General features: G+C 33.1%; 1 protein-coding gene across 1 annotated transcript in view; it reads right to left on the minus strand.

Annotated features, from left to right (window-relative positions):
- The window catches only part of LOC129230774 (mucin-17-like), a 506717-nt gene that overhangs the window by 236740 nt on the left and 242885 nt on the right, over window positions 1-27092 (minus strand). The window contains exon 10 of the mRNA XM_054865195.1: window positions 5182-5294. Within this exon, the coding sequence (XP_054721170.1) occupies window positions 5182-5294 (113 nt within the window). The remainder of the gene's footprint in view (window positions 1-5181; window positions 5295-27092) is intronic.

Here is a 27092-nt window from a genome sequence, read left to right on the forward strand (position 1 = left end):
GTTTTAATCTTCAATTTTTTTAAGTTTTTCAACAAATATTCTATTTTAATTCAGAAGTAATTGAAAAGCAAATGTTTATCACTTTCAAATTTTATACTTCCCCCTGAAATTAAGTTCACAAAAGCAAAAAAAAAAGAAGAAAAATAAAACTACATTTGCACAATAAAAAAAGTCTATTCTGTATTGATAGCTTCTGAACTTTGCAGCTTATCCTAGAAATGGCGACACGAAAGGCTTAAGGAGTATCCCTCCCCCCGCAAGCTTCACACAATAGCTCTTTGAAAAAAAAAAAAACTGCACATAGGGGAGTGGTTTATTGTACTACTCGCCATTGACAAAGCTCCTTTTTTCCCGCCATTTTTCTGATCATTAGAAGCGATCTGATTGGTCAAGCTGCGTAAGTTTGCTAAACGAAATTCCGCGAACTGAAATCGTTTCAACAAGCGTCAAAAGTAAGATTTTCATAGCACTCGCGGGGAAAAAAAAAAAGAGATTTTAGAGACTAAATCATGAAAATAGAGACTTAAGAGACACTCAAATAAAAAAGAGACAAATAACTAGAAAAGAGACTAGTTCCGAGGCCTGAGCATAAAACTATAGATTTTCCTCTGCAGTTTGTAACCGTAACCGAGTAGATAGAAAAAACTGAGCCAAAAACATTTTCTGTGATGAGGATAGATTTCTGAAATTTTTGAAAAAACTACACACAAAACTGAAAAATATAGGAATGTTTTTCCATGAATACATATTTGAAAACAAACAAAATCCTATAAAATGACACTTATTTCATCGAGATAGTTACATTTTTTCAGCAAGCTACAAGCTTTGAAACATTTGAAGTACTCAAAGTTTGAATTGGTACCAAACTCTGTACAGGGCATTTTCAAAAACAATCGTTTGAGCTACAATCAGTCATTTGAACTACATGTAAGATTATATGTGACAAAATTAAAAGCTTTAAAAATCTTTACCACAGTACACTTAAAGTCAACATGTTATACTATAAAAATTACAAAGTGAACTCATTAAAAGAAAAAGAATTAATCGAAAACAAGTTAAAAGCTGCAAGTAAAGTCATCTATATTTTGTATGTTTCATAAAAATAATCAAACAGAAGTTGGCATATGTAAAACATATGCCACCATTAAAGATGTAAGAAATGCAAAGTGCAGAGGAGAAAGAAGGGAAAAAAATGGATTAAAGGTTTTTGCATTTTTGAGTAGCATTTAACATCTGACAAAAAAAAAATATAGGAGTTAGAGAGAAAATATAGGAAAAATAGGAGAATATCTGACAAATTGTGAACATATAGGAAATATAGGAGATATAGGAGGACTATGAGCCTTTAAATTCTTGCAAATTAATTTCCTTATAATCATACCTATGTACTATAAATTCAAAAAAAGTAAAATTAAATTCACGCATTCTTAAACATGGAAAGTATTTTGTAGTATCTACAAATGAATCAAAAGTCTGATGTACATTATACAACTATGAAAATAAAAAGATTAACACATATTTTGTTTAAAGATCTAAAAAAAAGTTACAAATCATGTTACCTAATGTATCAGTGACAACTATTTTAGAAACAGGACAAGTAGGTTTCAAGAAAATCATTATGTTTTAAATTGTAGATATTATTTTCATTTTAATTAAAAGCATCAGTATAAACTTAAACGAATATACTCTTATAACATATTTTAATAATGAAGACTGTCATGAAAATTAATGTTTACTGATTATTTCATCATTCATATATGACACTTTTATTATTATATTGCGATCAAAAACGTTCGTCGAAATGTTTAAATTTCGCATTAAATTTCTTTTATAAGAGCACAAAGTTCCATGAATGTTTTCTGTTTTCATTATTTTATACATTTTCTTTTCTTGCTTAGACAGCATCATCTATCGGGGATGCAAAAAGCGTGCAGGTGTAAGGGCAATTAATTTTATGCCTACTCTTAAGTGTTCTTGGACTTCTTCGGTCATCTTTTTTCTCTTATCATTTAAATATTCTGGAGTTAAGATATTTTTACACTATGCATTCCTTCAATGGTACTTAATGTATCTCAATAAATCTTAAGTAATCAAGCAAATTAGGTAGTATATGAAGTTTTGGTTGAAATATGCTTTTTGGACTATTTTGAAATGCAAAGGTAACGTGGTTTAAACCAAACAACCCTGATGCAATAGATTAAAAAAAATAATGACACTCACACATCATTCAAATTATAACTAAAAACATTGCTACATTACATCCACAAACATTGAGTATAAAAAATATATGTAAAATCTAAGAGCAAACAACAGAATCACAAGTTTCAAAAAAAAAAAAAAAAAGTGAAAGGACTCGCAGATAATCTGATCACCGATAATTGGGAGTTTACTGCAGTTATAAATAATTCATAATCCTTAAAAAACTACAATTAAGATAAAACAGTTGGTTTTTAGCACATAAGTGTCTAAATACAATTAGAATAAAAAAATATTCTAAAGGTAAAATTTTGCATTTTTTCAGAAAATAAAAACAAATTATTCCCCCTCCCCCCAAAAAAAGGCACATTTGGCATTGTTTTCAATAGTTTGTATTGCAATAAACATCCAATGTCATTTTTGGAAATTTAGGCACAAGGGTGTTTGTAATCCGAAAGTTTTGGGTTGCCGTTTCCTAAAATTTTTGTCTGCCGACATTCTAATATGAAAAACTATACTTTAAAAAATCAAAAAACTTTTAAAATGGCTTTTCCCCCATGATTTCAATGATTTTTAAACGCACATTTGAAGAGTTTTTACTGGGCAGGGGGAAGGAAGGCTGAGCTTCTGAAAATTTCACACTGTCTTCCAAAAACTTTACTAGAATCCACTTGCACCCCTGCTTAGGCACTTAAAAAGTCTTGTGAGTTGCCATCTTGGGAATGGCCAAATATGGCGGAAACGCCGAAAAATAATAAATCTTCATAAAACTTTAATTTAGTTGGGAACTTTTTAGCACATTTGTGTCAATGGCAATGAGGATAAGATTTAAGTTTTAAGTACAATTTCCATTTCTCAAGAAAATATTTTAAAATAAAAATTAAAAAAAAAAAAAAAAAAAAAAAAACTATTTACAGCACATTTGGTGTTATTGTCATTAGTTGCAGCTAAAGAAAACATTTGAATTCGAAATCATTCGAATCAAAGCATTATGCTTTGATTTTGGAAACTTGGGCATTTAAGGATCGTTTCTACTTCCATCTTCTGAATGACCAAAAATGGGCACTTTCAATAGCCACTTTTTTGTTGCCAGTCATTTTGCCTCAAATTTTTTACATGTTTATTAAAGTAACATTGAAAAGAATGAAGATTAGATCTCATGGAACAAAATTCCCTGGTAAAATACTAGAAAAAAAATTTTTGGAAGGCAAATTTGGAAAATTCGCTGACATTTTTCAACTATGGTCAAACCCTATTAACACGAACTCGCATAACACGAAATTTTGCTTAGCACAAAATACCTTTCCCCGCCAGATAAAGCTAAAAATTAGTGTTAAATCAATCACTTAACACGAACATGATTTAAACAAAATCCTGTATGAAACAAAGAAAATTTTAAGGTCATGAAGAAAAAAGGGAAAGAGTTCCACACTTTTACATCAAGTAATTTCATAAGTTGAAAGACCCGCACTTGAACGCAAGCAACATGGATGGCAGCGAGAATATTCCTCTTGTGTAGGAAAATCGTGAAAACCACGTTGCTTCATGAAAGTATGAACTTCAGCTGTAGACTATGCTTATTGTAAAAAAGCTTGGATGAACAATGAAATCTTCACCAAGTGGTTGACAAACTTAGATTTAAAATTTCATGGTGAAAAAAAAAAGTCTAATTTTGGACACCTGTTCTGCCCATGTCGAGGTTTAAGATCTAAAAGCAATAAAGGGTTTTTTTTTTACCAGTCAGCACTGCAGCAAAACCCCAGTCTTGCGATCAAGGAAAAATCAGGTGTTTGAAAATGCACTGTTGAAGTGAAATGGTCTGAATAGCCATTGCCTGTTTTGAATTACTTGTGTTTCTTACTAAAACTAAACTGTACATTTTTATAAAAAGGAACTCGGTTTCTGTATTTTCTGAGACACAAAAACAAAAAAACTTGTCTGCTTACATAAAATCTGGTAAACATCGAAATCGGTTAATGCAGACCCCAAAGTGGTTTTTTTTGGGGGAAAAAAGTAGGAAATAAGGAATCAAAATTTTAAAAAGTGGGAAAAAAAAAGGATGAGATAGAACTACACACACGTCAAGAGGAAACAAAACTTCTTGAAATCATGATTATAGTACGCTAATTACTTGAAAAACAAAGAGTCAAGACAAAGGAGCAAACACTCTAATCTTGTGCAAATGGCTTCCTAATTCACTGTAATCTTGCTTATTTTACATGGCCTGAATCGCGTAAGAGGAACATTCAAGCAAAGTAAAATAACCAACCTACAGGCAGGCAGTGAGAAAGAACATGCAAGCTTTTTAAAATAAACAATATTCAGTCGGAGTACGGTCTCTATCGGTGAATACTTATTGTACTGATGCATCTGTGGAATGGTGTGGAATTCTTTTCTTGGGATCTAAAATAAAAATAACCAGCCGAAAAAGTTGGCGACTGTAGAAATTTTTTGGAGTTGCCAATTTTGAAAACTGACTTGCCACGTGGTGAGTGGCGACCGTAAATCTTGACCTTTACACAACTTAATATGCCAGTGATTATGGGAAAAAATAAAAAAGATCAACAATTTAACCAAAATTTTAACCATCAGAGAAAGATTAATCTGTTAGTAAAAACCTGCACAGTGTACAAATGCAGAAAAGAAAGAAGAATGGCGAAATGCCGCCAAAAAAGTTCTTGCAAAAGAGGAATTTATGAAGTCCGTTTCCATGGCAGTAGACTGGCTCGAACATTTCAGCGGTAGCTTTTCTCATAAAAGGCAAGCAGTATTTAGCTGAATATTTGGTTAGATTATTTTATCAAATATTATGCATGCAGCAAAATGTGGGATTGCGCAACCTTAGTTTTAACGATGTTGCCAATAAAGAACGTTGTTTATTAGTACAACTTTTTTTGAGAAAAAAAATAAAATAAAAACATTTCATTTTTCAGAGAACGAAAAAGATACAATGGAGTTCTTATGGAGTTACTAAATGCTGCTTACTATTCTTTAAATGCTGCTGCACAGAGGTCACATCATTTGGATGACAGAAATCCAAATACTGGGAGCCTATCAACTCTTTTCTCAAATACTGACACAGGGGTAAAGCAACTGCACTGTAATAAAATAGATCAATGAATATTTGACAAAATACAAGGGAAATTAAATGAAGAAATTAAAAAAAAATCTCATTGAGCTTTAAACTCTTTAAAACTGTGTACAGTGGAGCGTTACAAATATGCCGACCTAAAATCTGCCACTGTCCAAAATCTGCGTCGATTTTTTTCTCTTTGCGCTACAAATTCAGTTTCCATTTTTACTTTATTTCAGTCTATATTAATCCAACTCATGATTTTTTGCCTAAACAATTATTTTTCCCACATAATTTGTGGATAATACGTTCTGTTTTATTACTATGCATTATATGCATGCAGAGCAATATAATCAAATGAAAACATATTTGTTCAAAAAAATAAGTTTGCACTTTTACTCAATATGCTTTATCTTGTGTACTACTGAAGAAATAATAAGAAATATTTAAACAATAGCAGCTGCTAAAAGATTGCAGCAAAACGCCAATATTTCAAGTGAAAAATGGCTTTAAAAAACACAATAAGCCAAAAATACAAAGAATTCAGCATACAAAAGCTAATTGTGAATGATTTTGAACATTCCAATTCAAAAGAAATGCCTTAACTACTGAAAACAAAAGCCATGTATTTTCAAACTGATGAAGTTCATTGGTTTTCGTTTCTATATAGTGAAGGTTTTTAATCCAAGAGCAATTATTACTTTTGGATTTAAAAGTTACACACACACATTATATATATATATATATATATATATATATATATATATATATATATATATATATATATATATATATTAAAATGATAATGAATTAATTGAACTATGAAGTAATTCAAGAAGATTTTGAAATTTTTATGAAGTTGTGCACATTTTTGACCCTCCACTGTACATAGTAGCACATTTTTATGAAACTGCATAAATAAACATTGTATAAACGATTATTTTATGCTTAGTTTTACTTTAAACAGTAAATAAACAACACAGTTTAAACCATGTTTGGTTTAAATCAAACAACCCTGTAAACAAACTCCTAAGAAATCAAGACCAATTTTGATACAATTTCACAGATTGATAATTGATGATTCTGAAAAAAAAAGTTCCACCATTATATTGCTTCAATGCAACAGTAGTACAGTCAACCCTATCCGCTTCGCACATGGACTATCCTGGCTTCACTCTACTGCGTTTTTTTCCACTTTAAATTTAATCATTAGCTTTCATAATGGTCTTGAGTTAATTATTTCTTTTAAACAAGAAGTTCCGTCTAGAACTAAACGAGCCTACTTTCCCGTATACTCATACTTTCTAGTACCTGATCAATATTCTCAAAAACAGCTAAAATCGCAAATTATTTCAAACATATTTTTTCAATATCTTAAGCTGATTTCAAGAAATAAAATATTCTTCTTTCACCTAAAAAAAAAAAAAAAAAAAAAAAAAAAAAAAAAAAAAATAGATGTGTAAAAAAAAAAAACCGAACCAATAAAATAGCAGTACCTTTTAAACAAATATACTTTTTCCATTAAAAATTTTTTTTAACTGCTTTCAAAACAAAAAAATAATTAAAATTAATAAGCGCATTAAAATAAATACATCATATAAAAAAAATCGTTTTTTTTCCCCTGTGTCCAAAAATAATTTTTTTAATAAATTAATGCACTTACCAAAATAAATAAAAACAATAAAATATCAACTTAAAGTAATAATTTTCATGGTCAAAAAAAGAAAAAAAAATCGTCCGCACATATCCTTATGTAGAAACTTAAATGACTTCGAGTTTATTCGCCGAAAACTAAATACTTAAATTAAAACTTTAGCGTGAAAATAAAAATAAGTCATATCAACAATAAGTATTTCACAGTTAAAACCATAGCTGCGGAGTCGGAGTCAATCTCATTTTGAGATAAAGGAGTCGGAGTCGAATATCCAAGAATCGGAGTCGGTCATTTGTAATCCCTGTATAAATTTTTGCCAAAGCTACAAAGTCAGAGTCGAAGTCAGGGAGTCGCAGTTCGATTAATTGTCGGGCGTCGGAGTTCGAGTCAGATGCAACTAAATTCTCAAAGTCAGAGTCTGGAGTTTGGCATCAAGAGCTATTTCCAACAAAATATGTTTGAAGTAAATCCGCCTTCAAGTTCGAAATCTACATTGATTTTCAGTTTCCCCGTAGGCGCTAATGTTAAGGGATTTGAAACTGTTCAAAATTGAACGAAAATTTGTTCAAATCAAAAAGATATTTCATATATAAGTTTTTTATCAAAAGCTTTTTCCTACAAAGTTTGCTTGAAGCCAATTCGCCTCACAGTTCGGAATTGCCTTGAATTTCCCCGTAGGCGCTTATGTTAAGTTTTTTTGAACTGTTCAAATTGGAACAAAAAATAGTTCAAATCAAAAAGATCTTTCAAACAAAAAAAGTTTGTTCGAATCGGACTATTCGTTTAAAAGTTATTGGGGGGGGGGGGGGACAGACAGACCGACCGACAGACATTTTTTCCCATCTCAATACCCAGACCCCAAAGTGGTTTTTTGGAGGGAAAAAGTAGGAAATAAGGAATCATAAATTTAAAAAGTAGGAAAAGTAGGAAAAAAATAACTTAAAAAAGTAGGAAAAAATAGGAAGAGACAGGACTACACACACGTCAAGAGGAAACAAATTTAGCGTGAATTTTATTTCTAATGTAAAATAAACTAATAGTATTTTTGATTTAAAACTATCCCAAAAATAAACCAACAGTACTTTTGAAGTATCAAAGGAATTTAATGTAAGACCAAGCCGCAAAAACAAAACGATAGAAACAAGCTGACAATCACCATTATGAAAAATAAACTAGTGGAAACAAAGATATAAATTACAAAAATATGAAAAAAAAAAATCCAAACAAAGAAACACCTTTCAACAATACAGTAATAAAATTTTTAATGGTTAAAGAATAAAATGCAATATAGTAATCGCAAAAAAAAAAAAAAAAAAAAAAAAATAAATAAATAAATAAATAAAAATAAATAAATAAATAAAATTTATATTTTGGTACAATAAAACCATTTTTGTTAAAGATTTTGTTTTGTCAAAAACGAAAACATTCCTTCGAGAGCATCCATTTATCATTTGAAAATACTAACACGTTTAGCTCCTGTTGTCATAAACTATGATACAAAAAGCAAAGCAAATATTAAATTAGTTTTAGTTAAAAATAATCAGCAGCTGAGATGCATTTTTGCAAAAACAGGGGCAGATGTTGGAATTTGGAAAAAAAGAAATAGACTGAAAGTACAGAACTAAAATAAATTTGTTCTCAAATATGGGACATAAAATTTATAATAAAAGAATAAAACTAAATAAATGACGCAATAAGCAAACTGAAGGGCTTGTACTATGTTATGTATTTTTAGGATTCAACATAAATTTTTGTTTCGTGCACGTCATTTATGGGGGTCAGTGGGGTCAATTTCTCCCCTCCCTGGCTTTGGAAAATTAATGCATAACTATACAAGAGTTTGTGCAGTTTTTGTTCTTTTCAGATAAAATTTGCATTCACAGTATACATCCTTCGCTAGCCACTCCCAGGGGAAAAATCAAAATGATTGGCCAGTTTTAATTTTGATCAAGCAATAAAAATGAATATTGTTTTATTGGTTCCATGATTTTTACCCCCCTTCTTGTTCCAACATTTTTGTCACGGAAAAAAACATGATGGGAAACATAACATTTTTATCAAAGACAAAATCAGTTCTTAATGTTTCTCTTTGCATAAAAGGGAAAGCATGTAGTTTCTCTCAATCCTCACCATACAATAAAAATATTCAATCGGAAATTGTTTATGAAATTGAGAGTGAGGGGGGAGCACCTGGCATCAAATGCCTGCATATATCTCTTTCAATATACCCTCCCTTTGATAAGGCGTCCTGAGTACAATAACTTACAGTAGATACGTCGCATCGGTATAATTGCCGCACCCAGAAAAAGAGTAAGAGTCTGTCAAAAAAATTTTAAAGAAAATGTGCAGAATGCCGCATTGCCATGAACGCATCAGCACATAAAAATGATGAGCAACACCTCGATATTTATGATATATCATAGTAGAAAATATCCATCACCGAAAGAAAAAAAAATCAGTACATATTTGCTTGTGGCTCTATCCCCCAACTTTTAAAAAAGTGAAGAAATGAGAACGGAATCTCGCATTTGAAATGTTATAGATTTTATAATCATGTTTACGACTTAGAATGAACAATAATCATATTTATGTATGAAAAAAGTTAGTTTCCTCGATTACTTTTGAAGTGGTCCGTTTTTGCGAATTTCTGTTATCTGTAGCTTTTATTTTGTACTAATCAATCTTTTGTACTTTATCAATAAAATATGTACAGTGTACAGGTTTTTCATTTTTTACTTCCTTACGTTTCTTTTAAGGTTTTACATTGCTTTCTGTTTAAATGGAGCTCCATTTCTCTTGTAATCAACTATACAAAAAATTGGCAAATAGGAAATTCGGCTTTTCCAGCACTTCTTGAACAGTTGGCTGTTTACTTTAATTAAAGCTTCTAATTGACGGGTAAATAATATATTTTTGCATCAGAATGTGCCAGTATTTATTTCTTTATTGTTTTGTTAAAACAGTAGAACTGAAGTCGGGGAGATAAAAAGAAAAGTCGATCATAAACGCCTCAACAGCAAAAAAATCACTAAGGAAAATGTAACTTTAAACACGCAAACGCCGCGTGTTTAAGCGCGTTCATTCCAGAAATTACTGCAGTCAGTCAATGAAAAGCTCAGGATCTGCTTGTTTCTTTTGCTTTTCAAAATTGAAACATTCAGAAAATTACAGATGTGACATTGTAAAAATAAGAATCAATGCACAATTAGAAGTGCTATACTAAAGAAAGAAAAAGTAGGAAAAAAAAGGAAAAAGTAGGAAAATAAGGAGAGAGCTCTAAAAAGTAGGAAAAATAGGAACTCTTCGGGGTCTGCAATACCCTACTTTCCAATTTTTAATTTTTTGATATTTATTTAATTATTTTATTTATTTTTTACTTTTTTTTTTTGTTTTTTGCGATATTTTTAAGATGATTTAAGCCTTCTTTCATTCTTTTTCCTTTTTTTCTGACTTTTACTTGGAAAGTAGGCTAAAAAGTAACAAAATACTAATTTGAAACAAGGCAAGTTCACCTTAGGGGGCTATTATAGATTCAATTGAAGGGGGGGGGGCACAGATTCATAAAATGTGGCAGAAAGTGTCAAGAATTGCTGTCTGCATTTAACCGGTAAACACTTACTCGGGAGTTTTTCTCATTGCCCTTTATTGAAAAATCATAAACACATTTGCAAATAGATTTCAATTTCTTGCTTTCCAAAAGGTTACTTCTTCCAGGCTTCATTACTTCTACCAGGAAAATAATGCAGAGGCCAGGTGGGGGAACTATTGTCACTCATTTCATCATCAAACAAGTTACGCTGCTATATAGATTAGTGATAGTGTGTAAGAGCTCTGTGTGTGTGCGTAGTTCAATGCACAGTACTAACATAGTGAAAATGCGATAATTGTAATAACATCAATAGGGCCCTACTTTCATATTCAGGTCCTAATCTTTACTAAGTCTCTCTGTCTGGATATCTGGAGCTCTGTGACGTGCATAGCGCCTAGACCGTTTGGCCGATTTTCATGAAATTTGGCAAAGTTTGTAGCATGGGGGTGTGCACCTTGAAGCGATTTTTCGAAAATTCGATTTTGTTCTTTTCTACTTCAATTTTAAAGGAGCAAAATTATCATAAGATGGACGAGTAAATTACAAAATTATCATGACGTGGAATGGGAGAGCGAATGAACATAGCCAATCGGTGAGAAATTCGTCATCCATTATTTGTAAATATACAGGCAAACCGAATGACCTTTTAATTTTCAACTACGGGCAAAGCCGTGCGGACACCACTAGTGTAGAATATAAGTGATTTTTGACGCACTGAAGTGTAAGAAGCAGTCATAAGAAAGGCTGCTTAGCATCAGAAGTTTAAAACATTTAATACATTGAAGGTTTACATTTTTACTCTGAATCATGTGCATGCAATATTTTGCAGTTCGGTATTTTAATGAAATTATTTTTCTTTTTTAATGAAGTCTTTTAATAAAAGATTCAATATTTCAATAGGTATATAAATTTTCATTGATTAATTAACATCAGCAAAGTACTGGTGCGTGTGGCCAGGCCCAACATTTTTCCACGAGGAAAAAGGTATGTACTCAATGTTAATTGTGTAGATTTTTTTGTAGTGTCCACTAATGTTCAAAATACATTAATTTATCAGAATGGAAGGGAATAAAAGATTTTCAATGAAGACCCTCTCCCAAATGACGGGCCTGCATATAATCCTACACTAGCGCTTCTGCAAAGTGAGTGACCCCTAATTGAAAAATGTTGTGCATCACTACATTACATAGTACAATTCTCCAACTCACAGCAAAAAAAAAAAAAAAAAAGGACAACTAATATTTCATAACCAGCTATTTAAATAGGAGTCTACACTAAGAGATCAGGAGTCTCAGCAAGATGTTGCAGTCTTTTTTTTTTTTTTTTGTAAAATTTGAAATAGGGTTGGTTGGGGGAAGTGAGTCAACCCCCCCCCCCCCCCAACTGAAATATGGATCAAGTTTTAAATCTTTATACACTGATCATGTCATGTGTCACCACATTGATTGGTTTTGTACATATTTGGGATTTGTGGAATTTTTTTCTAGGTCATAGCACTTAGTCAAAAATAAATTCTGAAAAATATTTTTTTGCGAGTTCAAGGAACATTCAGCAAACAAGTGTTTCCAGGTTAATTTTTTTATTTATTTATTTTTTTGTTGATTAATTTTTAATGTATAGTTTAACTTAATAGTTATACTGCAACAAGAATTTTTGTATAAAATTATATTAATAAGTGTTTAAGAGAAGGGGACCCATTTACCCCATAAATTATTGCTATAAAGGGTAAAGTCCCCTCACTATTGGTAAGTTGGTGCCCCTATAATAATGAGGATTTCAAAATCAAAAGCAACTCTGATTAAATTTTTGTTTTGTTTAAAAAAAAGACAATTATGATGTCCCAGTAGGAATTGATAGTTCAGCTACAAAAATTTCTAAAGCTAGTGATTATGTATTTGTGAAATAAATTCAATATTATATATAAACAAATTGAATGCAAATTTTTTGAAATCACATCAATTTCAAAGTCTTTTGAAGGAATTTCAAGTTAAATTCTAAAGGAAAATCATGCTACAAAATAGGAGAAGTAAGAGTTTTTTGCTGAAAAGTAGGAATTTTTGCTGAAAAGTAGGACAATTCCTACTTAAGTAGGAAAAGTAGGAGGAAAATGAGCCCTGCAAACTAGATATTTCAGCTGACCAAAAGGATCAATTTTGCGAGCTGTATGTTGGGCACAGGGCCGCGCTGTCCCTATGTGCAAGGTCGTGCGGTGCACCAGAGCACCAGAGTCAGAAAGGCGCTGAGCTCTACCAATAAGAAATGCTCCAAATAAAGGAAAAATCTCCAACCAAAAAAATAAAATTGAACTTTTTATTATATCTGTAAAAGTAGCGGTGAAATTATACTGCTCATTAAAACAAGCAATCCTCCTTGCTGCCTATCTATAAGGAAAAATTATTGCCTTGTTGTGTCTAAATAAGCTATTTGCACTGAAAACACATGATGCTCACTAATGACTACATTAGCATTTTTCTTCATGTGTGGAGCCATGAATGTTATTTCAGTATGTCTATAATTTCACAAGGTTGAGCACACGAAGCCCCCATTGTAATTCTCCCATCCTGTCGAAATAAAAATTATGGCTATAAAACTGTCGAAAACTGAAAAAAAAAAAGGAAGGGGGGCGTTAAAGCCAAGCACCCCTTCCACAGCCTTACCCTTTCCAACCTACAATAGTCTAATACCGTACGGGGCTTTAGATTGCATAGAATGTAAGTATAAAGAAAATGTAAACATGTATTATTCATGTGAGTGTTACTTTAATACAATACATGTGCATGTATTTTTAATATGTTTTTCCAGTTTCAACAAAACCTGCTAACTTTCCCCAAAATGTCTTTTAGCAAAAAAAAAATCTTCCATTTAAAATGCTTTTACTCATTTCAAAATTTTATAGGGTTAAAATTTTACTTTTTTTTGCTCAAATCCAAAGTTTAAAAATAAAAGAAAAAAGTAAAGAAAAACTCATTGCAAAACTTAAATTTTTTTTGTTTCAAATAAAAATTTCTAGCGGTAGCAGAAGTTTTGCCTTTCAAAACTGAATGCAATTCTTGTATGTCTCCATGTCTCCTGTCTTTTAGCGGAGCAGGGAGTGAATGCGTAGTGAGCGCAAAACAAGGGGTAACCTCAACTCCTGAAGGCAGTCCGACAGGGTCAAAATCCCGACTGGGTCAAAATCCCGACAAGCCATAATCCCGACAGGGTCGAAATCCCGACAAACCAAAATCGCGGCTGTCCAATATCTAGGGCTGCAGAAGTCGGAATCGGAGTTGGGCTGTTTTTGGGATTGAGGAGTCGGAGTCGGGAGTCAAAGGTTTGACATTTCAAGAGTCAGAGTCGGTCATTTTCCCTCAGAGTTCACAACTCTGCCAGTGCTGGAAGGAGTCAAACTAGTTTTGGGGCACAAGAGTCGGAGTCGATGGCTCTAAAATTCCGGGAGTCGGATTCGTTGTCGGTCATTTTTCCTCTGACTTCGCAGCTCTGCAAATGTCCCAACAGGGTCCAAATCCCAGTAAGGCCTAGCGACCCCTCAACATACTTCCTGAGAGCTGCTTACGGAACGCTAAGGGCCGACTGGCCCGCGGGCCGGTGCGCAGTCCCGTCTGTGCACCCTCAAACTCCTTCTGCATGCATTTTTTTTTGGAGCGCTTTTTTTTTCGCCCTCAAACCTATGCGATCTCGTTTTTTTCTATCATTCATTTTTTGTGCCCTTGAACTTGAGCGTTTTCTTTTTTTAGCCCTCAAACCTGTGTGCCTTCGTGGTTCTTTTTGCGCCCTCAAGCCTGTTCGACTTATTTTTTTTCTTGCGCTTTCAAATCCAAGCACCTTCAGTTTTTTGGGCTCTCGTGCACCTTTTGTGTGTGTGTGTGTGTTTTTTTTTCGTCCTTGTGTCTTTTTTATTCTATTTTAATTCTATTTTATTTTACTTCATTTGCATTCTCGAACGTCTGCGCCTCTGTTTTTTTTTTCATGCGCTCTCAACCTGCCTTCGGAATTTTTGTTTTTTGTTCATTCCTTTTTTTTTATTCATTTTGTTTTCATTTACCTTCTGTTTTTTTTTAATTTTTATTTTTCTTGCGCTTTCGATTTTATTTATTTATGTTTGCGCTCTTTGGGAGTCAAGGCTAGCGCCCCAGTTGGGGAACGAGTCCGCCCCTGTGGAGTGCTATGGTAATGATAAAGCGTAAGCTGTCAGAGAAAGAACATAGACTTCCCACACCCCTCTCCTCAAATCCCCGTGTTTTACCCTTCGAAGTGGGGGGGGGGGGGAGGGTGCATATTCCTTCAAATGTGCCATTCAGAAAGTAAAGGTTGGCACTTTAATCGAGAACCCAGTTCGCCCCTGCTCCCTTCTCTCATATTTTACTTTTCTCTGGTAATCATTAAAATAAGTTTTATAAAATGACGTATAAGTTTACAAAAAAGTAGTTAATTATTTTTAAGAAATTTAGAAGAAAATATTTAATAATTTTTAAAAAAAAACTTCTTTTAAACTCTTAAAGATTTAAAATTCAATTTCTTTGAATGAATAAAATCATCTGTTTAAACAATCTAAATAAATAAAACAAAGAATACATATTTATGTATGTTCCGTGTACAAATCCAGTTTTTGTTGGATCTGGACCAAATTTGTCTGGAAAGTACTTGGACTTTCGAGAAGGAAAGTGGAGGGGTTTTCGAAAGCCAAAAAAGAAACAAACTGTTCGAATTTTAATTTTAGGACAGGAAAATGGCACTAAATGGCTCTTTGTACAATGCAGTTAGAAATAGATAAATGAATAAATAAAAATAACGGTTTCTTATCGGAATAACGGACATATCTCAATAACGGACAGTTTTTCATTTCACTTGGTTGTTCGAGAACTTTACATGTGCCTTTAATTGAAACAAATTCTGTTACTTCCAATTTCTGATACTATCTCACCGAGAAAAGTATCGACTTTATTACTACGTCAGATGCATTCCCGCCAAACTAATAAAGACTTGTGAATGGTCAGATCAGTATGACGCGAGACTCTCCTTCACGTTAATGAATATTTTCTCCTAACTATATTAACCATTTCACGTAAATTTCATAAATATGCTTAATTTTATTGGTTCGTATAATATGTTAATGTTTCTTGTTTGAAATGTATCTTTTATAAGCTATGTGAATAGAAGAAAAAGGGAACTATTTTACTATGACGGAATGATATGGCTGTAGGCTTTCTACATGCTATAGGGTTATGTTCGCATCGAGATAGACAGCGCTCACTTGCCGTCACATTTTTGCTCATTAAAGTATTCCAAAAATGGACGAAATTTGTGAAATTGTTCCGTCTCAAAAAGGATGTAATAAAATTAATGCGCGTGGTTATTTAATGGTGAAAGATAAGAATCGCGACAATTTGTATTATTGGTGTTGTGAAAAAAGAAAATATGATGTGTGCAAAGGTCGAGTAACAACAATATTTTTGAATGGACAACATCATCTCCAAAAATTTACTGAACATAACCATGCTTCACAAGCGAGTGCAGCTGCTATAGCAAAATGTTTAGGCCAGTTAAAAGAAGATGCTCGGCATACAGGAAATCAACCTTGCCAGATAATTCAATAAGTGTCGTAAACACTTCTCAGAACATTCGCTCATACCTTCCATCAAAAGAAGCTCTTCGGAAAAAAATTAAACGGGTCAGGCAAAACCAACGGCCATCAGAACCAAAAACATTGAATGAAATTGATGTTCCACCTAATTTACGAAACACTTTAACTGGTGAATTATTTTTCGTAAAGGATTCTGCGGTTGGAGATGAGAGAATTCTAATGTTTTCAACAGTAGCAAACGTTAAGCATTTATCGCAGGCACCTTATTGGGTTATGGACGGCACATTTAAAACGGTGCCCACAACATTTCACCAGCTATATACAATTCACGCACCTGTCGGATCTCCAAATTTCAGAATTCTTCCTCTGGTATACGCTTTGATGACAAGTAAATCTGAAGAAAATTACAAAACGTTATTCCAAATTTTAATTGATTTCGCTGAAGGAAATAACATTGAACTGAGGCCACCTAGAATTATCAGTGATCTAGAAAAGACAGCTATAAATGCTTCAAAATCTGAATTCCCCAACATTATTAATAAAGCTTGTTTTTTCCATCTGTGTCAGTGTGGTTGGAGAAAAATCCAATCAAGTGGATTGGCTTCGCGCTACGGCACAGGCGAAAACTTTAGTTTAATGCTTCGTCATTTATTTGCATTAGCTTTCATACCTGCTGACGAAATTTCAGCAGCATTTGACATTTTACTTCCTCACTTGCCATCCGATGCTCAAGAAGTCATCCAGTGGTTTGAAGATAACTACGTTCGTGGAAGAATGAGGCGTCGTTTGCATAATGGTGTTGCTGTTCGTGTTCTGCCGTTGTTCCCACCAGCACTCTGGAGTGTGTTTGATTCCCTTCAACTAGGAACTCCGCGCACTCAAAATGTGGTTGAGGCTTGGCACAGAAGACGGGAGAGCTTAATTGGACAGGCCCATGTTGGCGTTTATAGCATCATTGAGGGATTCCAAAAAGAATAAGAATATGTGGAATATCAAGTAGAATGTATTCTTCGCGGAGAGCCACGGCCAAGACGTAGGAAAGTGGATGATGACCGAGAGAGGAGGATAATGACTGTTGTGGACGATCGTGGTAGTCGATCTGTTACGGACTATCTTCGTGGTATCGCTCACAATTTATCACTTTAAGTATGGTTTGCATGTATATTGAACGTGTAAATGTTTTTTTCCCCCTTTGTTTTAATAAAAATTATTTCGTACATTTTCATTTCAAATAGTTATTGAAATTGATAAAATTGACAGTAATAATAATAATAAATAACATGGAGCGAGAAAAAAACTTTCATTTTCCCAACGCTAAACTTTTAATTAATTTTTTTTCAGTGTCCAATTTTGAAAGTATGGCGTGGTCTTTATGACGTCACAAATGATGTACTTTGGCACATCTGTTTACCGCGTTTCCACGTTATGATAATCAAGAAGCGAATTAAATATTGCGCTCTGCGAATGGCATTTCATCAGTGATTTCATCGGCAGAAGCGTAAACAATAAAAGCGCACCGATTAAAATATTTTTTTAAAATATTAAACGTAGTCGAATTATTTTAAAAAATGTTCAGATCCTTTGTTTTTAAGCTTGCTCATTCAGAAAAAAAAGCTTTTAAAATTTCGGAAACGACCCCATTGGCAAAAGATACCCAGTGCTTTTTCCCTCCAACTGAAAATTCCTTTAAAAGCCTTGCTTATGTCGCTACAGTGAGCTATCCCTGCTTAACCCAGGAATAATAGCAAGATATCCTATACGCTTGCTTTGAGGAGACAATATGCTGAAACCTATTACAAAAATTTTACTTTTTAACAATTAGAAAATGGCAAGAGATACAAATTTTAAAAACATTGAGATTTTCCCGATCACCTGCCAACAATGAAATCACTACCAAGTGTGTTAAAAGTTTAGACTTGTTTTTAAAATGGGCTTAAAAAGGTTAAAATTCATGCTCTATACGGCTTGGTGGTTCAAAATTAAAATTATATGGGTACCCAAAATATGCTAATAATAATAACAAATAAATAAATTGTTCTTGGAAAAAAGTCTTCTTTAAACTTGTTAATTTTCACTACGAAAATTGCGAAATTATGCTAATTCATTTTTTAGTTAATGTACCCGGTATTCACAGTTCTACTAAGAAAAAAAGAAAAATAGTTTAGATTTTTTAAAAAAAAGCTTGGTCAAATTCACTTCCTTTTCCTCTCTTGGCTGATCTTCAGGAAAACTAGGTAAAATTTTAAATTTAATTTATTTTTCATTGTTTATTTATTCACCCTAATTATAACTTTCACAAAATGAAAAAAAAAAGCAACTTAAAACAGAAATAGTGCCTGTTTAAATAAATTTGCAGTTGTACGCTAAATTTTGTTTGAATCCTTGCATTACTTCTTGAGATAATAGCAGTCAAGTAAACGAGAAAGAATATTCGTTTGCACCACCTCTTTGCTAGGATTAATGACAAAAAAAAAAAAAAAAAAAAGCACCTTGTGCTTTACAAGGTCTGCAGACAAAATTTTGTCTGAATCCTTGCATTATTTCTCGAGACATGATAGTCACAAATAATGAGAGAAAAAAACGTTTGACTGCTCCACCCTCCTGAAGCTATTGGCACCAAAATCGAATTATCATTCGTACCCTCTAAGATCTATTCTCTTTTTCTAAATCCGTCAATCACTTCTTGAGATATAGAAGTCCCGCATGAAATAGAAGACGTCGCGCTCTACCCTCTTGGAGAAATTGGCACTAAAAATCATTCAGCACCAAATCACATAAATGGTTCCATGCCTCCAAATGTCATTCGAACTCACATTGAAATAGAGTGGTTAAAAAATAGTAAGATATGTAATATGTATATTATATATGTCGTATGTGTAAGTGTATGTGTATATAATGTAATATGTATAATACAAGTTTACATTTCAAGTTCAAGTCATATATAAACTTACATTAAAAACTGAGCGTATCTATCTGTGTCAAGGACGAGGCGTCAGCCGAAGCCGGCTAGTATTTAGCTAAAAATTGTATTTTATTAACACTAGGAAGGCCGATATTTCGATATACCTGGAACGGCCGGAAGCGGTCAAAATGACCGTTCTTTAAAAGAAGCTGTAAAACTCGCATAAAAATGTCGAAAACTAAAGAAAGCATTTATATTAGCTTAAATATGACTTATAAATTATTTTAATTTAAAATGTTTAGCTAAATTATTTATTTTATATTAAAACATTTATTTTTTAAAAATGTGACATTGCAAAAACATACTTACAGAAAAGAAAGATTACTCAATCTTGTTTACAATCCATGCATATACTTATTTTTTTGATTTTGCCGGTACATGGCCCACAAATGAATTTGTGGCAGTGTTCACATGTATTTGCAGTCTTATTGCATTTACAATTCTTGACCAGTTGACACTGCTTTCTCTTTGTTCCACGACTCATGGAAACAGTTTTCAGTTCTGTTTTTACAGCTTTTGTGGTTACTTCAAGGTATTTCGATCTCAACTCCTCTGATAATTTTAAGATAAATTCCCTGCGACTTATATTTACGCTGAATATTTCTTTGTATAGTACCCACGCATTTATTCCAGCTAAATCAAGCACATTGAAAAACACATTTACTGGCCACCGTCTTGAGCATGATTTCACCGAATACTTTCTCGCCATTTGGTCAACCACATCTACCCCATATTTTGTTGAGTTATAAAACGAGATAACTTCTGGAGTTTTTTTCTCTGTATTGGTTACACTCAAATTTGGATGCAGGGAGCTCAAAAGAAGGACATTCTTTTGCTTTTTGCACTGGTATGATGTTAGAGTTATGCCGTCGTTATGCACTGCTTTGCTAGAAAAAAGTGCACCTTTTTTCTTCTTGAAGCTTTCTGGAATTTCCGTTTTTGCTCTTTTGATTGTTCCAACAAAGCTTATGCTTTTCTTCTTCAAATTTTGTGCTAAATTGAGAGAACTAAAGAAATTGTCTGTTGTTACATTCCTTCCACTATTGTAATAGGGTTCCATAAGTCTGTAAACTGCGTGTTCTCCAACAGTTACATTCTCAGGGCGCGTTTCATCTTTTCCCAGGTATGGAAACGCGTTCAAAATGTATTTCGATTTCACATCTGTAGCCAGCCAAAACTTGATACCAAATTTGTCTGGCTTGTTAGGCATATACTGAATAAATTTGCATCGTACTTTAGTTGGAAAGAGTTGCTCATCTATGCAGATATTCTCTCCGGGTTTATAACACAACAAACAGTTCTCAACAAATTCTTCCCAAATTTCGGAAATAAGAGCGAATTTATTCGTTGACAAACGTTGCGACCTTGTAGATTTCATGTCAAACCGCAGGTATCTAAGAATTTCTTTAAATTTCTTTCGAGGCATTGTTTCTGAAAAATATTTATGCCCCCATTTCCTTGACCACAAAGCATCAATAGAAACCCCTTTAGCTAACATAGCACCTCTAACATAAAGCAAGGAGATAAATGCATCTAGTTCCTCCAATGTCACTTTCCAGTTATCATTTTTGCATCTTGCGCTTTCTGCTTCGGTACACTGTTGTATGTGCTTCAACATTTTTTCATTTATGAAAAGGCGCCAAACACTGGTTGCTGAATCATGATCAGCGTTTCTTTTTGCAAATGATGTGGGGCCACACTTTTCTTCCAAAATATTTTGCGATGGTAGTCTTCCAGGTGTAGTTTGGTCAAGCGATTTCCAAACAGTTCCATTTTTTGCCACTTCGTCTGTCGAGGCATTCTCATCCAAATTATTTATATTCTGTTCAGTTCTTGTTCCTCTGCCTCGAAACTTTTTCCGACCTCGAACAGGTAAGCAAACTTCTTCTGGCTCAGTACTATTTTCAGAGCTTGATTGATAACTCTTATTTTCGTCCAATTCAATTGCATGAAAAGAATTTTCTTCTGTATCAAGTATGCAATCGTCACTTTCAAAATCAGAATTAATAGCATCCGAGCCAGAATCATCCGAAGAAATACAATGCATTAGTTGCATAATTTCATCTTGGGTAAGAAATTTTTTCCCAACAGTTCTGCGAGCCATTTTGCAATATAATGTGGAAAAGATAAAATTCGAATTTTCTAACTGGGGGGTCTTGCTTACACAAAAATAGAAAATATCTTTCACATACGCTTTGTTCAAAGCCAATAGAGGAAATGTGACTCGCGTCGTACGAAGGCAAACAAGAAAAGAAAGCAGAAAACAGGAAAATCAAGGTTGAAAACAAGAAAGGAAAAATTCCAAATCTCTGCGCATGCGTATATCTTACAGAAACAAGTGTGGCTGAAGGTCACCTTTTTTCAATCACCACTTTTCCCACCCCTCATATACGAAATACGAAAGGAAAAAAAAATAATGTGAGAGAAAAAGTAAAGCACGGTCATTTTGACCGCTTTTGGCCGTTCTAGGTATATATTAAATTATCTAAGAAACAAGTAAAGATAAATGGATGATTTTTTTAGTAGTAGAAGTTTATTAATATTTAACTAAAGTCAAAAAACATCAAAGGGATTGGTTCAAACCAAAAAATTTTGAGCGCATTTTAAGCGCGTAAACGGTCAAAATGACGGCGATCCTGGCTTGTCGGGATTTTGACCCTGTCGGGATTCTAGATTGTCGGGATTTTGACCCTGTCGGGATTCTAGATTGTCGGGATTTTGACCATGTCGGGATTCTGGCTTGTAGGGATTTTGACCATGTCGGGATTCTGGCTTGTCGGCATGGGCGGATTTATGGGGGGGCAGAGGGGGCATTGCCCCCCAGTCTTGGGAGGACTTTATATAGTAACAACACATCTTCCAAAAATTAAAAAAAAAATCATTATATTTTGTTTTTGAATAGTTCAGAAGAGCATTGGTAGACTTATAGGGGGGCATAGGGGGCAATGCCCCCCAGTTTTGGGAGAAGTTTATACAGTAACAACTTATCTTGCAAAAGTTATAAGAAAAAATATAATGATTTTTTCTTTTTTGTATAGTTCCATTAAAATGAAGAGATAATAGCCAATGTCCTTTTCTGAAGGGAGAAAAGAAAAAGAAAAAAACCGAACATTAAATACAAATAGTACAGCTGTCACTGAGGTACTGAAAATTGGTCTAAATTCACTATTTTGAACTGAAAACCATTTCGGCAAGTATATGAATGAAAATATAGGCTAAACGAGCTATGCATTCAGCTGCAACACTTATAATAATTGACGTTGGGGACCCTCCCTTCCCCCTCCTCAATTTGCGCTAACAAAACGATCTATTCATTATGATTTGTTTTGTCTTTTCAGAATGTTTATTTTTAATTTGCGTGATTTCAAAAACTAGATGTTTTGGGTTGTTACAGACGAAAGATTTTGAAGAACTTTCTGGATTCACACATTCAAATGAAATTGGCTGATTTGAAATGTATGCTATTGCAAAAGAAGTACATAGCTAAAAGGTTTTTGTACAGAAAAATACTATCAAATGTAACAATTAACACCATACTCAACGAATGTATGTAACAATGAAACAAAAAACTGAAAAAATTGTCCAACCATTGAACAAACAGAACGTAAAATCACTGTAAACAATATGTTAATATTTTAGGGGGGAAAAATGCGAATCTCAATCCCTAGCAGTTCAAAACTAAATTTCTGATTTTCCAGAATCATACATAGTAAGGAAAACGTCTGAATAAAAGAAAAAGTGAGGGAGATATATTTCCGGCATGAAAGTTTTTCACAATATTGTAAGATCGCATTATTACCTGTTGAAATGTTTTTATAACTGTGTTTTCTTTATTTTTTAAAGGAAAAAATTTGTATATATGAAACTAATAGTTAGAACTGTACTTCATACGCTTGGAAAATTTTCGGCTTGTCTTTTTTTTTTTTTTTTTTGAGAAAGAAAAGCAAATACTATCGCAAACTTTATAAATTTCAGTTATCTGAACGTTCTGATTAATTGAATCTTTTTAAGAGGGAAAGTATTATTTTCCTTATTTTCTAAATACTGTTTAAATTAAGGTAAGTCATAATCATCTATGTCTAAATGAGACAGTTATTGTCATTATTGAAATCTGAGTAATTCAGTCATCAAAAGTTTTGGAAAAATTTGCTGAAATTCGATAAAAACCGATAAAAACTTTACACAGATTGGTAAAATTGTAAAAATCCTTTAACTGTAAAAACTGATGAATTTTCGTTAAAATTACAAAAAATCAAACAAAAATCTGCAGGTAAGAGTGAATTACATGCAGGGCCAGATTTGCCTAAGATAAAAAAGCTATAGCTTAGGGCCCCTGCTTTGAAGTGGGCCCCTAACTCCCAAAAAATTGTGATTCGTTCCTTAAAAAAATGGAAAGTGCTTGAAAAACTAATTTCATTTTCAAGTACTTGAAAACCTTGAATATTTGGAAACGTGTGGCTACAAACCATAAATTTTAAAATTTCAAACAAATTGTAGGGCGAGGAATGCCAAAATGTGTTAAATTCAGCTCCATGCTACATCCTGCAACAAAAATGTAAAAAGCATGGTTCTCGCATTTGTAACATATTACTCGAAATAAATTTTTGTGACTCACATGCTTCATATCTTGCTATTTATTTAATCCTGAATGCAGAACTTTGGAAATTCTTTTGTATTGATTGCTTTTATCTTACTTTTACTGCATATTGTTAATCTGTTTAGCCCGGGAAAAAAATTATACATCACCCCTATTGCTTTTCGCTTTCTGCACTACTTATAATTAAAAAAAAGTTGTAATGAGAAATTAAAGTTTATTTTTTTCTTTTAAACTTAAAATAACCGTTTCTTACAAAGTTTGAACAATACTGTACAACTGTATAATCTACTACTCAATTTCAGAGACTGGAAAGTGCAAATTATTGATAGGTTCCAAAATCCCTGAAAAGAATTGGCGCAGTATAGCCTACCAGGGCTCTTAAGCCAAAAACCCAATCTAACCAAACAAACCTTGAAAATAATTAGACAAGTCTTTGAAACTCCTAAGCAAAGTGTGCTTCAATTTTATTTCTTATCAGTAGTATAAATTAAGAATTGTACAAATGGGTAGTATGTTCTGATACTTATTCTCTAAATCTGTGCATCATTTCTTTTAAAGTATTAACTTGCATCACAAAGCACTTTTAAAGCATAAAAAGAAAATATATATATATTTGCCTATTATTTTCAATTAACCCTTATAAGACTTCAAAATGCAGAATTTTATATCCATTTTACATAATTTCCTCCGGGGGAGTAACCCCGGGCCTCCTAAAATTGGAGATATTCTACATCCCACTTAAAAGGGAGCCCTGCGTCACTCTCTTAATACCAGCTCCCTCTCTTTTAAGGTCAATTCAAAAAGGACAGCATAATTTCACACAGTAATGAAAACGACACATAAAAAAGTAGGCCTTATGCATCACAGAAAACAGATAAAAACATGGGAGAGATGGTCGGGGAGGGCAATTAAAAATGTTGCTCTAAAAAAAAAAAAATCCTGCCCCCCCCAGGATCTCATTCCTAAATCCGCCTATGCTTGCAGGGATTTTGACCATGTCGGAATTCTGGCTTGTTGGGATTTTGACCATGTCGGGATTCTGGACATTCGGGCTTTCGGCCCTGTCGGGATATCGTCTGTCGGGATTCTGGGCTGTCGGGATTTCGACCCAGACCCTTACCACATACATGCCTTCTCGTCATGCTGAAAAACAAGCTCTAGTGAAGCAGGGGGGTAACTTTCAAATTAGATCTAATGCCGAGTTCAAAATTAGTGATGCCCCGGTAGTAAAATCACATCACAAAAAAAGCAAGCGGCTGTTACAGAAGTGGATGGGATTGGATTTCAAAACTCGGATTTGTTTTTTGTGTTTGTTCAATTCATATGCAATAGTACTAAACCACTCAATTTTTCTAGTGCTATTTTAGCTATTGTTACTTTCTTACTACCCAAGACAATTTTTCATGGCTTTAATCAATTTCCATGACGTTTAATGAAAATATTAATTTTCTATCTATGACTTTTCAAGGTCTGAAATTTGTTTATTTTATTTCCATGACTTTCCAGGATTTCCATGACACAAACGGACCATGTAATGAGTTAAAGACACCCGACGAGAAATCCGACATTTGACGGTTGTCTTTATTTCCATACTAGTGGTACCCGCACGGATTTGCCCGTAATAGAAAATTAAAAGGTCTTTTAGTTTGCCTGTACATTTACAAATAATGTATGGTGAATTTTTCTCGTCAATTTTGCTTGTACCCATGTTATGGTTCCACTTTATGATAGTTTCGTTATTTACTCGTTCATGTTATGATATTTTTGTTCTTAAAATTGGAATAGAAAAAGAACCACATCAAAATTTTCGAAAAATCGCTTCGAGGTGCACACCCCCATGCAACAAACTAACTTCGTGCCAAATTTCATGAAAATAGGCCGAACGGTCTAGGCACTATGCGCGTCACAGAGATCCTGACAGACAGAGATCCAGAAAGACAGAGAAAGAGAAACTTTCAGCTTTATTATTAGTAAAGAAGTCACATTTTGTAGCAGTTGAAGAAGTTATCTGTCTCCAGAAAATTAATAATTTAAACATACAATAATTTCGATTATTAAAATATTTGATAGCTTTTTTTCACTAAGTATTTCTTTACCCAAAGTCACAACATTTTTCTTACTCTTAAAAAATGACTTAATTTTACTTCCCAGCATTGTCACAATTATGCCAAAAATTTGAATCTGCAGAAACATGTTTTTAAAAATTCGCAATCTGTTTTAAATTGATTAGGATCACATTTGGGATATGATTGAAAGTTTTTTTTTTTTTTGTTATGAGCCAATGAATATTCATCTTCAGGATCACTTAGACTGTTCCTGACTAAAGGTAAGTTGTCCACACTAATATGTGATATAGAAAAAGTAATTGAACCCAAATACCAGGGATGTGCCAGCAGAAACCTACTTTTGGAGCAATCTCAGGTGCAGGAAAATAGTAAATTGGAACGACAAAAAGTATGTTTTGAAGTAAGGAACTACTACACACACACACATTATATATATATCAGGGATATGCCTACCAAAACTCGCTTTTGGAGCAATCTTGGGAACAGGAAAATGGTCAATTTGGGAGCACCTTGGAGCAGCCAAACGATGAATTTGGAGCAGTTTGGAGCAGTAAAATTGCAAATTTGGAGTAGCATGCAGCAGCAAAAATTTAAATTTTGCATCAATTTAGAGCAACTATTTATATTTCATACACAGAAACAAGTGTGACATGATAAAATAATAAAAAAGGAGATAGAGGATGCAGAAACACCATAACTACAAACAACAAATTGAAGCTCTCTTAATTACATTTTTTTTCCTTGTCTATATATTTTTCACAAAAGACAAGTTCTGTCCTCCTCTACTTTTTCTTACACTTCTTTTGATTTAAATTTAGTGCACACATTTACTTTGCTTAATGCATCACTGCTTTAGTGCACATTTAAGAGTGCTGTGATACCTATTTTTAAAGTTTGTTTGCTTTTATGTAACATATTTAAAAAGGTTTTTAAAAAAGCACAAAAGAATGGTTGAATTTAAAAACTTTACCTCAACAAGTTAAAAGTGAGTGTTTTAAAGAGCTATTTGATTCTTCTCCTTTTTTTGGGGGGGGGGGGGCATGTTTGAGTTATTCACTTATATTTGACCATATTATTTCTTTTTCCTTATCATATAGGATTATATACAGAACTACTTGATTAACAAATCTCAAAATCAAGCAAAGCCCCCCCCCCCCCCCAACATTAAAACCTTTTATTATTTTTAACTGTTTGATTCACAAAATTAATAATAAAATTCCAATGGAAAAAAAATGATTGAGAAATGATGTCAAAGAATCTGAATTTTTAAACACACGTGAAAAAAAAAAAAAAAATGAAAAAATGAGAATAAAAGAATAGATAAATGAATAAATAAAAATTTAAGACAGACTAAGAATATGGAAAAAATGT

The sequence above is a fragment of the Uloborus diversus genome, chromosome 1, assembly GCF_026930045.1.
Source record: "Uloborus diversus isolate 005 chromosome 1, Udiv.v.3.1, whole genome shotgun sequence".
Taxonomy (NCBI): Eukaryota; Metazoa; Arthropoda; class Arachnida; order Araneae; family Uloboridae; genus Uloborus; species Uloborus diversus.